The 12,595-nt window shown below is 61.4% G+C and overlaps 1 protein-coding gene across 2 annotated transcripts; it reads right to left on the bottom strand.

Moving 5' to 3' along the window:
- Window positions 1–1,134: 1,134 nt before the first annotated feature.
- Window positions 1,135–12,397, bottom strand: LOC137482711 (glycine receptor subunit alpha-4). 2 transcript variants are annotated; one of them, XM_068205239.1, is made up of 10 exons: window positions 12,158–12,397; window positions 9,524–9,657; window positions 9,110–9,177; window positions 8,215–8,438; window positions 8,002–8,084; window positions 7,672–7,812; window positions 7,374–7,588; window positions 6,958–7,107; window positions 5,811–5,915; window positions 1,135–3,427 (listed from the first exon to the last, which is right to left on the bottom strand). In XM_068205239.1, the coding sequence occupies exons 1-10, from the start codon at window positions 12,238–12,240 to the stop codon at window positions 3,140–3,142; spliced, it is 1,491 nt and encodes a 496-aa protein (XP_068061340.1). In that variant the 5' UTR covers window positions 12,241–12,397; the 3' UTR covers window positions 1,135–3,139. The 2 variants fall into 2 exon arrangements, with proteins under 2 accessions (XP_068061340.1, XP_068061341.1); XM_068205240.1 differs by lacking the exon at window positions 5,811–5,915 and having other exon boundaries at window positions 12,158–12,395.
- Window positions 12,398–12,595: the final 198 nt, after the last annotated feature.

The following is a 12,595-nucleotide window of genomic DNA, read 5'->3' as shown; positions in this document are numbered from 1 at the left end:
TGCTACCCTTCTGCCTTTTCAAGTGTGATGCCAGAAATGAGCTCCCCGCCTTGCTGTGAGCAGTGCCTGCGACCTGGGGGCTTTGGCTTGGGAGGGATGTGTTGGGTTTTTACATTTTTCTTTTTTTTTTTTTTGCAATGTGCTGGTTCCTGGAGCTGAATGGCTCGGGGCTGACTGCAGCGTTTGTCTCCAGCAGACACTAAGTGCCCAGATGTGATGTCCTGCCTCCAGAGCAGGGAGTGAAAGAACTGGGGACACCGTACTGGTGTGAAATACCTCACAGCTCTCCCCTTGGCTGCGTTCTCTCGCAGTTTGGGGTGGGGACAGCAGCAAGACCCTGGGGAAGCTTCATTTGTCCCATCTAAAGAACAACCCCAGCACCAAACCAGCGTGGATGCAGCTTGCATTCTCTCTCCTCCCTGCCTCAGAAGGCCCTCGGTGGGGCCGGCCGGGGGATGGGGCTGCGAGGTACCAACAGAGCTGGTCTGTGAAACTTGGCCGGGAGCACAGAGGGAGATTGATGTTTGCTCGGGCGCTCAGCCCTCAGCTGCGGGCTCTGCCCACCCCTGCACCAGCTGGGGACAAAAGCCCCGGCCCCGGGTGGCACTGCAGGGCTGGCGTAAGCCCCCCAGGACAGCTGGCAGCTCTGTGAGGTTGGCGCCTGCCCAGCGGGCCGGAATGAAGGGGCTGAGGGGGCACCCAGGGAGGTTTGCCCTTGGGATGCTGCACATGCTCGGGTGTCCGAGCTCCACCGCAGAGCTGGAACCCCCCCGGCCCCACCTCCGCCTCATCTTGGGTCCTGGCCCCTGGCCAAGCCTGGATGGGTGAAAAGGGTTGGGGTGAGTGTGGGGAGCACCCCACAGAGCTGGGTGGGGAGAAGAAGTAATGAAGTTTGGGGCTGAGGGCTTGCAGGGGGCTCCTGCCCAGCCCTCCTGGCATCTCCCATGTGGGAGTTAAATGTGACAGTCATCAATTATGTCAGAAAAACCACCCGTGGAGAGGTAATGATAGGTATAGTGGTGGGTCAGGGCTCCTGTCCCCACAGGGCAGCTGTGCCCTTGTCCCCTCCCTACGCTGTGAGTGGGAGCTGGCTGCAGTGTTCTTGGCAGAGACAAATCTCCAGCACACAGCGCCGAAAATCCCAGAAAGCTTTATTTGCGTAGGCAGATCGATGCTGTTTAAAAACCCACCACTGCTGGAGGTTGGTGTGGCCACCCAGTGCCTGTGGGTGCTGCTCAGACACTGGTACCTCCCTGGCTGGCACTGCCTCGGGTGCTGGGGGAGCTGAGGGTGCCTCCAAATGGAGCCTCCCCAAAAGCAAGTCTGGCCTGGACACACAGTGGGGCCCCATGGGGAACCCCACGGCAGGGGAGGCATGCACAGTGCTGGCAAAGGGATGGAGCTGGCTCAGCCTGTCCTTGTGGGTCCCTTAGTCCCCTCATGGGGTGGCCTGGGGCCAGTTCTCTGCTTGTCCCATCTGTGAAATGGGTGCACGTGGCTGAGCACTCTGTGGGGCTCAGGTGGCTCAGAGGATGATGCCAGTCAGTCCCGCGAGGAAGGGGGTGATGAGTGGTGCCTGAGGAGCCCGGCCAGGGATCACGGCAGGGGTGTCTGCCTGGGTCTGGTTTCAGAAGGCAGTGCTGGCTCCTGCCCATGTCCCTCTGCCGTGGCCGGTGGGTCACTGGAGCACTTGCTGTGCCATGGGGGCACCACAGCCTTCAAGGAAAGGGGTGAATCCTATTTCCATCCTGCCCCACCTGGAAGACTCTGGGCCCTCTCCTGCACCCATGGCCGTGGGGCCTGCTGGGCTGCAACCTCCTCCAGGCTGACTGTGGGCAGAGGGAAAGGAGAGCATCACCACACTCCTCTCAGAAGGACTTAAGCATCACCTGCTGCTTTTATTTCCTGCAAAGCATGGAGGGTATCCAGGTCTGGAGGGCTGGAAGCCTTGCTGAGCTTGTCCTGTTGGGGTTCCAGTTGCTCTCCTCTCCAGTGGAGAATAATTAGGGATGAACCTGCCCAGGGGATGCTGCACCTGGATGCTGGGCTGAGGAATGGGGCAATTTTCACCTCCATCTCTCTTCTGCACCGTGGTGCTGTGGGAATGCAGATGTCTGGGGATGCTACCACTCACTCTGCTTCTCCAAAAGGATTGGCCAAGCTTTCCCCACTGCTTTCATCCCAAAAGACTGCCCTTGGAAGACAGGCTGTGAACCCTACCCTGCTGATAATGCACTGCCTTCACCCCAGTGCCAAGTGACTCCCATCTGCAACTGCAGTGGCTGTCTGGGCCCCTTCAGTAGGACTGAGCTTGCCTGCTGCCTGCTTCAGGACTGGCCTTTCTTTGGAGCAAACAGAGCCTCCTGCCCACTGTCCCTGCCACAATCCTGCCTGCAGCCCTGGGCATCACGGGCAGTTCTGAGCTCTGCAGGGAGGGCAGCATCCCCAGCCTGCTGCTTTGCTGTGTGTTGGAGCTGGCTGGGGCTGCAGGGGCCCTGTCTGTTGCTGGGCAGGGGGCTATGGGGCCATAGCCAGCACCCCGTACAGTCCAGGTGCAGGCAAGGGTGCTGCCTGCTCTTTCCTGCAACCAAGCTCCAGGCCAGAGGAGAGGACTGCAGCCTAATGCAGTCCCTGCACCTAATGCAAACCCTGGCTGCTTGGGGCTCACAGCTCAGTGATGCAGGCTGGAGAAACAGCAGCCTAACATGGTGGGTGTGGAGAGGGGGAGGGTATTTTTCTGGAAGGTGATGTTTTCTGGCCACTGGCTGTGCCAAAGTACCCGGGGCTCTCCTGTGCCCCTGGATACCCAGGGCTTCCCCCAGCAGCACAGCATTCCTGGGGAGTAGTTGTTTCCCTGTGCCCTGACAGCACAGCATCCCGGGGTACTTGGGGGTGACACCATGCAGGAAGCAGGAGGGGTCCCTCTCTCCAGTTGACCATGGGGACCGGTGATTGTTGATGCCCCCGCTTTTAGCCACAGAATCCAGTGGGGCACGGGGGCTGCCACATGTCCAGGCTCTGAGGCCCAGCCCAGCCGTGCCACCGCTCCGGGACAGAGGGAAATGTAGTTCTGGCTGAGCTTGTGGCACCTGGGCACACTGTGGGGGTCACACCAAGAGACAGTCATACTTTTCCAGCCTCAGGGCACCAGGTGGATGTCCTCTGAGCGCAGCACTTTGTACACGACCCAGTAGAAGATATTGAAGACCAGGAAGGTGAAGGGGAAGACGGCTCGGGAGATGGTGTCGATGCGCTTGGCGCGGTCGATGTAGCGCCTGCGGAGGCTCTCCCCTTCCCGCAGCAGGGCGCTGGCTGCCGGGGGGCTGTACACGCCGGGGCCCTCCCCAGCCCCCTCCTTTGGCTGCAGGCAGTGGCCCAGCCCGTAGCCTCGCAGGTAGAAGCGGCTCTCACGGCTGAGCTCTTCCTCCTGGCGAAGGGAAAGGCCGTCAGCCAGGGCACCCGCGGGTGCTGGTGCTGCAGGCTGAGGCTGCACGTCCTACACACCCTGTGGTGCTGGGTGACGAGTGCCCGTGCCAGGCTGGGCACGCTGTCAGAGAGCCCCAGCCACGCAGGCAGGAGCACGGGGCTGGCAGTGCTGTGCACAGGGTACAGGGTGAGCACCGAGCCCCTGCCTTCTCATCCAGCATGTGTTTCAGGGTGCATCCAGAGGCAACCCGACCCCGGCAGCCTGACACACATCCCCCCAGCTTCCTCCCAGCTCCAGCTCCGAGGCTTGGGAAGCCTGACTCTGGCAACCAGAGGGATGGGGGGTGAACTGCTGGAAGGGAGCACATAGAGGTTCAGGGTGTATTTGGTGCCGGGGGCTGAGGTGTGCGGGCACTGCTGTGAGCGTGCTGTGTTTATTGTGGGGTGGAAGTGTGACTGTGATGGTGAATAGGAGGGGACAGGCAGCTTGCTGGGGCAGAGCAGAACAGGGATGCAGGAACCTGGCTACTACCACGGCTTGCAGGGCACCCCAGTCCCTCCAAGAACCCAGGCCCTCATTTCTCCCCATGGCTGCTTGGCAGAGATTGCCTGGTGCAGCAGAGGAGGGAGCCTGAGAGAGCTGGACTCCTTGCTGGTCTCTCTGCCCTTGCTCACCCTCTCTCCCCCCTTGCTGGCAGAGGCTGCAGAGAGGGCAATGTGCCCATGGAGTTGCATGTTCACGATCAAGGCTGCAAAACTGCCATGAGAGTCTGGCCGCAGCCCACTGCCATTGTTCAGGACACCGATTGGGTGCCTCAGGGGCTGGCCAGCAGTGCCTGCGCTGGTCCCCATCAACAGCTGTGCACTGTTAGCCACTTGCCTTGTTTTAGCTTTGGAGAGAGTTATGTGTGCAAAGATTTGATGAGGGAAGGGCATGTGCAAGCACAGGCTGCACATCTGGCTTTTTGCTGAGCCCCATGACTCATTTGGTCTCTGTGGCTCAGCTCAGCTCCCCTCTGCCTTTTCTGGTGCTGTATCTGGTTGTGGTGGGTCTTTTCTTCCAAAGCCTGCTGCAGGTCAGTGTCTCACTTTGTGTCCGGATGCTGTTTAGGATCCCAAACACCATCTCTGGCCGGCACTGCCCTCCAGGACACTGAGGCTGCTTGCTGAGGTCAGCCCCTGCAGGCACTCGGCTGGCACGGGGGCTCTCATGCAGAGTTTGTACCCTGACATCTTTATTTAACTCAGCAATCCACAGGCTAAGCAAGATTTTACAGTGGGAGGAGCAGCAGTGGCTCAGATTGCTGAGGTTAGTTCTCATTTGCAGTACAGTTTTATTTCTCTGCCTCAGGCTGAGTGCCTGCAGCCACTCTGGACGGGGAATCTGGGTGCTCCGTGTGCTCTGGGGACCAGCAGCTACTCCCCCACCCAGGGAGCCAGCAGACCCAGCCTGTTCCTGAGCCTGGATTTCGATGATCTGTGGGAGGGATTTGCCCTCAGGCTGTGAAACCCGGGCTTTGCTTTCTCAGGCACAGGAGCTGCTCCCATCTCTGACTGAGCAGCACCCCGAGGTGCTCCTGGCTGCATCCAGTGCTGTGCCAGCAGCACCCTGGGGTGGCTCTGCAGCCTCCACCACAGGGCAGCTGCACTTTGGTCTGTTCTAAGCCAGCAGATGGTCCTTGGGTTGGACAGAGCCTCCCCCTCCCTGCCCTGGCTGGGTGGGTCTTGATCTCCAGGAGTCATCTGTGAAAGGCAGGGTGCAAAGATTCCTCTCCTGGCATCCAAGGGCTGATGATGATGTAGAGTAGGTGAGGGTGACCAGGCCTGATCTCCTCCCTGGAGCTGTGGTTGAGCCCCTGCATCTCCCCAACATCCTGGGAGCTTGCCCTGCCCCACACTTCTCCCTGTGCCTCAAGCTGCAAAGTGCTCGTGTTCCCTGAGCAGCTGCCTGTGCTGGAGTGACTGCAGGCAGCTGGGAGTGCCTGGAACCTGCCTGCAGGGAGGCAGAGCCCTCACCCTGCCAGAGGTGTGGGCATGGCTGGGGAGCTGGGCAGCAGCCCAGGAGCAGCCATCAGTCAGCCTCAGCATCACTCACCCTCAGCAAAGGGGACTGTGCCGGCGCTGCTTTACGGAAGGGGAACCCGAGGCATGGAGTGGGGGTGTCCACAGGGAAATCTGCTCCATTCCCATCCCTCTCTCAACACTTTTGAGCCCAGGCATTGGCAGCCGCATCCTACGGGCACATACTCTGTGCGAATCGCTGGCCTGCTTCTTCCACAGGCCCTTGCTGGCCCCCGGGGCTGGCTCCTGGGGGCTCCTTTTGGGGAGGGGAGGGTGAGGCCGGCTGGGGAAGCACGGGGGGCTGCCGGAGGGTCGTGCTTTACCCGGGAGCTGGAGAGCTGCGAGAGCGTCGCGTAGGTGTGCTCGCTGCTGTGCCGGCTGCTCAGCTGCCGCAGGGACTCCAGGCTGGCCGTGCCGCTGCTCAGGCCCTTTTGGCATCCAGCAGTGTGCACCAAACAGAAACAGGACAGCGGGTGACCGAGGGCTCTACCCCGGCCCCTTTTGGCATCCAGCAGTGTGCACCAAACAGAAACAGGACAGCGGGTGACCGAGGGCTCTACCCCGGCCCCTTTTGGCATCCAGCAGTGTGCACCAAACAGAAACAGGACAGCGGGTGACCGAGGGCTCTACCCCGGCCCCTTTTGGCATCCAGCAGTGTGCACCAAACAGAAACAGGACAGCGGGTGACCGAGGGCTCTACCCCGGCCCCGGGGCAGCGGCTCTGGGTGCCAGGATGGGGATGGTGGGGAGACGGGGGCTCTGTGTGTGGGGAGAACAAGCCCCCCCAGTGTGCCCTGGCACTGGGATCTGTCTTCAGCACGTGCCACAGGGATTTGGTTGCATGGGACGCTGTGAGCCTGTGTGGGGTGTGTGTGTGTGTGTGTGTGTACTCATGTCTTCTGCGGAGATCTGGTGCCTCACAGATTGTTTATGGTAAGAAAATGAGAGTGGGGCAGCCACATGCTTACCCCAAGGTTCTTGCAGGCCTGGTGCCTGTGTTGATAGGCTGACAGAGGGGAGGACTGTTTCCATGAGTGAGGGATCCTGCCTCTCCAGATCCTGCTGCGCTCCCATCTGCAGCCCAGACCTGTCCCTGGGTGCCACCAGATCCCTCCCTGACACAGCAGTGAGTCCCTGTCACTGCTAAGGAGCCCAGCTTTGGGACTGCAGGTAAGGGGAAAGGCTGGTTTCCCCCATCCTCACTGTTCATTTTTCTGCATTTTTAGAGGAAGCAGAGCCTGAGGATGTCCCAGCAGGAGAAGGACAGCACCCTAAGCAGAGTCTGAAGCACCCATAGGTGCTGAACACTGTGCTGCAGTGCCCGTGGGTCCCCGGGGTGCCGGAGGAGCCATCTGGGGCAATGGAAGACAGCTCGGCCCTGGGGGCTGCTGAGAAACTGTCCCTGCAGCCCTGGGGTGTCCCCTCAGGGGCTGAGGACGAGCAGATGTCATGAAAGACGGGGGGACTCACCATCCTCTGCCGTCGCTGGCGGCGGCGCAGGCGCATGAACTCCTTGTGCTGGCGGGAGACAAAGTTGACGGCTGCGTACTCCAGCAAGGCGGCGAAGACAAAGAGCAGGCACACGGCCATCCAGATGTCAATGGCCTTCACGTAGGACACCTGCCGGGGTGGCAGGGGGCTCAGGGACCCACTGTCCCCCACCTTGCTCGTCCCCCCCACCGAGAGCTTCATCCCGCTGCCAAGAAGCATGGGAGCCCTCTCAGCCTGGGCACACGGGCCAGAGCAGCCAGTGTTTCCCCCCAGCACACGTGGTGCCCCAGCTGATGAGGCTCCAAAGCCAAGCCATTCCCAGGGAAAGGCTGCCCCTGCCCCTGGGCGCTGCGGGTGGCTGCAGCGGGGGAGCCCAGCACGCAGCCAGCACTGACCTTGGGCAGGGAGGCGCGGGAGCCGGCGCTCTGCGTGGTCATGGTGAGCACCGTGGTGATGCCCAAGCCCACCCGGGCTGGCGCCGCATCCATGTTGATCCAGAAGGAGACCCAGGAGAGGATGACAATGAGTAGGCTGGGGATGTACATCTGGATCAGGTAGTAACCCATCTGCCTCTCCAGGTGGAACTTCACCTCGATGCAGGTGAACTTGCCTGTAGGGAAAGACGGCCCCAGTGGGCGAGAGGGACCCCTGGGCCATGGCGAGGGGGTGGCAGCAGGTCCCTGGGGTGCTCACCTGTGTTGTAGTACTTGGTGCAATAGCCCAGGTCCTTCTCATCCCTGAGGATGAACTGTGGGAGTGTCAAGCCCTCTGCCACCTGCACGGCCTCCTGCTCCTCCAGCCACTCGAAGATGAGGTCGTTCATAGTGTATCCAACTGGAGGGGATGTAGGGAGCCATGGGATGGGGACATGTACCCTGTTCAACCCCACCCTGAACAACTGCTTTTTCCTGCTTATGTCCCTCAGAAAAAGTGAGCTGCCAGCTTTTGGGATGGCATGGAATGGGAGGGGATGGGATGGGAAGAGGGAAATGAAGCACAGCTTGAACCCCTCAAGGTACTCACAACTCTCCAGCTGCATGGTGCATGTCTGGATGTCCATGGGAAAGTTCTTCAGGTCCATGGGGCAGGACAGGATCAGTGTCAGCCTGGAGGAGGCAGAGGAAAGGAAGGAGTTGTTGGAGCTGGGGCAGTCAGTGGGGAAAAGCTGCCACACAGAAGGCAAGAGGAAAGCTTTGCCTCCCCACTCAGGCACTGCACCAGAGGGGAAGGTTCTACCTAATGCTGTAGAGCACGTTGCCATTCTTGAAGATGCGCAGGAGCTTGTTGTCAGTGGTGACCTCGTGGAAATTGGCCCCCTTCTCATTGGCAAAGAACAAGTCTGGCTTCCAGATGGAGTCGAGCATGGAGGGGTCGAGGTCGAGGGAGTCGTCGGGGTACTCCCGGTAGGCCAGGCGGGGGTCGTTCCACTGCTGCCGCAGGAACACGTTCACCCGGTAGTCCTGGGACAGAGGGCACCACGTCAGCTGCGAGCACCCCGTGAGAGGAGGAGGAGGAGGAGGAAGGGATGGAGGAGGAAGTGGAAAGGGCTGCCTCTGTTGAGGCTCAGTTGCCCTGCTGTTGCTGTGTGCCTGCCACTAATAAAGAATGGAGCAGGGGCAGCTCAGGAGCCTTCCCATGCTGTTGGCAGCCACGGGAAATTAAAAAGCCAAGGCCACAGCAGCTGAGAGAAGGAGGAGGAGGTGGAAGACCAGTAACTGCTGCCTGCAGCATTCTGCACACGGCTCTGTGGGCATGTCGATAGTATTAAGGCTTTTGCAGAAGCACAAATAGGACATTTTTGCCCTGGGACTTCCTCTGAGCATTCCTCATGCACCCAAGGAGGTTCAGGATGGCAGGGGCTTACATCCGGCTGCCCCACTGTGACCCTTTGGGAGGCTCTTTCTCCCAGCTCAGGCACAGGGAATGTGACCCACATAGCCAAGCCTGTGTTAGCTGACCCCAGGAAAGGCACAGCCACGTGCTATGGCTTTGCAAGTCCCCACCGTGGTGCCAGGGATGGCTCCAGAGAAGGGGTCACAGTAAGCACAGCCTTGGGCACTGGGACCAACACGCTCCCCGGCACAGCCGCTGCCAGCCCCGAGGCACTGGGAGAGGCTGGCAAAACCCTCACCATGGTGGTCTCGGTGACGGAGCCAAAGCTGTTGATGAAGATGTTGCACGTCACGTTGACGGGTGGACCTGGAAAACAGCGTGAAGCCTCCTCTTGCTGCCGGCTGCTGAGACACGTGCGGGCACGCGCGGGGGCACCGGCTCTGACCCGCACTGCGTGCCTGAACGCACACAGGCGTCCCCTCCCGCTGGGGCCACCCCCGGGTGTGGGGGTGAAGCCCAGCACACCCTGCAGACACCGCAGCCGCCCGCGCTGCCAGGCAAAGCGAGCACACGGTGCTGGCAGGAGCAGCCGGGACTCTGGGGAGGGTGTTGGGACAGGGATGTAGGTCAGGGTCCTGCCCCAAAGCCCCTGGGTTTGGGCAGCCATAAGCATGGATCTGCCAGGTTTGAACCCTCAAATCTTCCCTCTTACCTTTGAAGTTGGGTCGAATGCGGGCGTCATACCCTGAGGTTCGTCCCATAAGCTTGTCCAGGAAATCAGAGGGTGACATGGGCTGAGGTGAGCTTCGGGAACCAGCTTTAATCTCCTCCCGCCCTGAGACCAGCCTGGGGGTCAGAGAAGGCAGGTCAGCTGCTGCCTGCTGGCACCAGCTGCAGACACATTTTGACATCCCGTGGGGACACTCAGCTGCCAGGGCAGGCGGCTGTGCCTGTGCTGCATCCACTCCTGTGCCCGGTCACCACGCTGGGGGGATCCCTTCCTTCTGCTGGGATCCTGGTGGCTTTTCCCCTCACCTGCAACAGCCCAAGTCTCACATGCCCACATTTTGCCTGTCCTTGCTCCACCACATCCCTTGGGGTCGGGGGCCAGTGCCTCCTGGTTTCAGGGCTGTGGTGGGGACAGGACACAACCAGTGCTGGAGGGGAAAGCAGGGAAGCTCCTTCTCGGGTTTCACCTACAGCTCCAGCTTGAGCTGTGAGCAGACAATCACCCACTGCCTGTCACGGACCCAGGGCTTGGGGGGGCTGGGGGAAACAACGGCCCTGCCTGACTGACGAGGTGTCCAGAGCACAGGTGGGTTCTGACACCCTGCCAGGGGCCAAGGAGATGTGGCAGGAGAGGAGCAGCAAAGCCCACCTCCACACCAGCCATGGTGATGAGCTCTCCCACACAGCGCTCTGAATGACGATGGGGATTTATTTAAACTGACTCTGGAGGGGATATTTTTGTGAATGCATCTTAGCCTGCCAGCTTCTCTCCTCCCGTCAGTCTATAATGATAATTTCAAGGAACAATGCGAGAGATGTTCACTCACCACATTGCCAGGCATGTGGCTGTGATGGAGAGGAATTAGCCAGAGATCTCTGGACACAAAAGGAGCATTGAGCATGCTGCTGGTGCTGCTGCATGATGCCTTATAACTCTACCAGGTCTGTGCCCAGGTGAATCTCACTCCTGCTTGGAGCTACAACCCCATCACTACAAGAAGAGAATGATGCTGGGAACCCCGTGGTCCTTCTTCCTACATCTCTTCAAGGGGGTGAAATTCATCCTAGAGGGGTTTATGTGCAGCCTCACCAGCCAGAAATGGCCACAACCAAAATGTTCCAGTGGGACAGGTTTTCCTTTAATTGAAGGGCAGCAGAGACTACCCGAGATTCATCCTGATCAAGAACAAAAGGCTGGGAGAAATTCCCCGCCAGGAGCTGCACGAGCAAGGTGTGGTGCCTTAAGGAGGGCTGCAAGAGGCCAGGCTAAGAAGGAGTTAAGTGAGGATTCTGCCTACCACACAGCCGTGAACCATGTCCTCCTCAGCAGGAGAGGATGGTGAGGGTTCTACCCTGGAGCACGTGGGAGGGAGGCTCCCGAGCTCCCTTGGCAGGTAGCTCCTTGAAGAGGCTCAGATAACTAACTGGCTGAGCCACAGCAGATCTGCAGCCCTGGGGGTGCTCAGACCTGCATGGGGGATGCCAAAATGCCCAGGGTGCAGCCACTTCCCACGGCGTCCCTGGCAGGGCCGTGCTGGAACGCAGCCCTTGCCTGCCTGCAGCTCCCCACTTGAGGCACTGCCTGCCCTGGGGCCTCTGCCCGACCCTGGGCTGGGCACCGCAGGGCCCTGGAACTCAGCACCTCTGTGGAGCCAGTGGACGGGAGGGCTGGAAAACGCTGATGTCTGCCTAAAAACGCTGCCCTGAGACAAGCCGTTTCTGCACGTGAAGCAATTCTGTTTTACCCGTCCCTGCCATAAATGTTGCAAACGCCCCCATGCCGCTCCAGCCGCACTGTGAGTGGTGGGGGGGGACTTGGATCAGGCTCAGCCCAGGAGTCCTGCAGCCCCCAACCCCTCCCTTCCTGACCCACTCTCCCCCACATCCCACCTTGTCCCAGATAACACCCAAGGTGGACAGAGATGGGAAAAGGGACCTGAGAGCTTTACATTTTCTACCCAAGTGGGCCAAGAGTTGTTCCTGCACCCATGGGACCTGGGGCACCCATCCACTGTCCCGACTGACCCAGGGTCTGGGTCAGGGTCTGTCCTGAGCTCTCCTCTCCCCAAACACCATGAGCCAGGAGACGATCTGGACATCTCAGGGGCTTTGCAGCACCAGAGAAGGAGCTGTCTGAGCTATCACCTGGCTCAGCTCGCCCTTTCTCCCACGGTGGCAAGACTCTCTCGCTGGCCCGGGGCTAGGGGAACCCTCAGGGGCTGTTGGGGACAGACAGGGTCTGGCTGTGTGCGGTGGGGGACTGGAGGGGGAAGGTTGCTGGTTCCCCCGGGGTGCTGGGTCAGGGTCCTAGGGAATGGGGAGCGAGGCCAGATTTGCGGGAGGTCCAGATAGGAGCTGGGAGCGTTCTGTCTGGGGCGTCAGGCCGCGGGGACAGGTCCGGATTGGGGGTCGGGATAAGGGTGCCGGGGCTCGTCCGGGTCTGAAAGGGGATGCCCAGGTCCCGCAGGAGAGATCTGTCTCCGAGAGGGGGTGATACCCGGGCGCCGGAGGGGAATCGCGGCTCCCGGGGGATGGGGTCCGGGTGCCGGGGGAGCGGCTCGGAGAGCAGCGGTCCCGCAGCCCCGCGCAGCACCGAGCACCCGCGCCGTGCGCTCACCTGAGCGGGCCGCGCCGGGGCAGGAGGCAGCCGAGGAGGAGGAGGAGGAGGAAGGCGAGGGCACCGGCCCGGAGCGCGCCCATCCCGCCGCAGCCCGCAGCCCCGCCGCCCCGGGCGCACGGGCATGACCCGGCCGGCGGCGGCGGCGTCCCCGCTCCCGCTCCCGCCGCACCGGGGCCGCTGCCGCCGCCGCTGCCGCCGCCCCCCGCCCGGTCCCGCTCCTCATAGTCCGGGCGCCCGCCGCGGGGTGGGCGCCGGCCGCCTGCGGGCCCCGGGAGCCGGGCGGAGCTTCGCCCGCCGCGGCGGGGAGGAGGCGGGCACGGCGGTCGGGGGCTCCCGTCCCCGTGCCCGCCTCCTCCCCGTGCCCTCGGGGCCCTCTGCCGCCCAGCCCGGGCCGTCCCGGGGCCCGCGTCCCCCGTGGGGGTCCTGGGCGCGGGG

The sequence above is a fragment of the Anomalospiza imberbis genome, chromosome 14 (assembly GCF_031753505.1).
Source record: "Anomalospiza imberbis isolate Cuckoo-Finch-1a 21T00152 chromosome 14, ASM3175350v1, whole genome shotgun sequence".
NCBI lineage: Eukaryota > Metazoa > Chordata > Aves > Passeriformes > Viduidae > Anomalospiza > Anomalospiza imberbis.
This window is presented reverse-complemented; position numbering and strand designations above follow the sequence as displayed.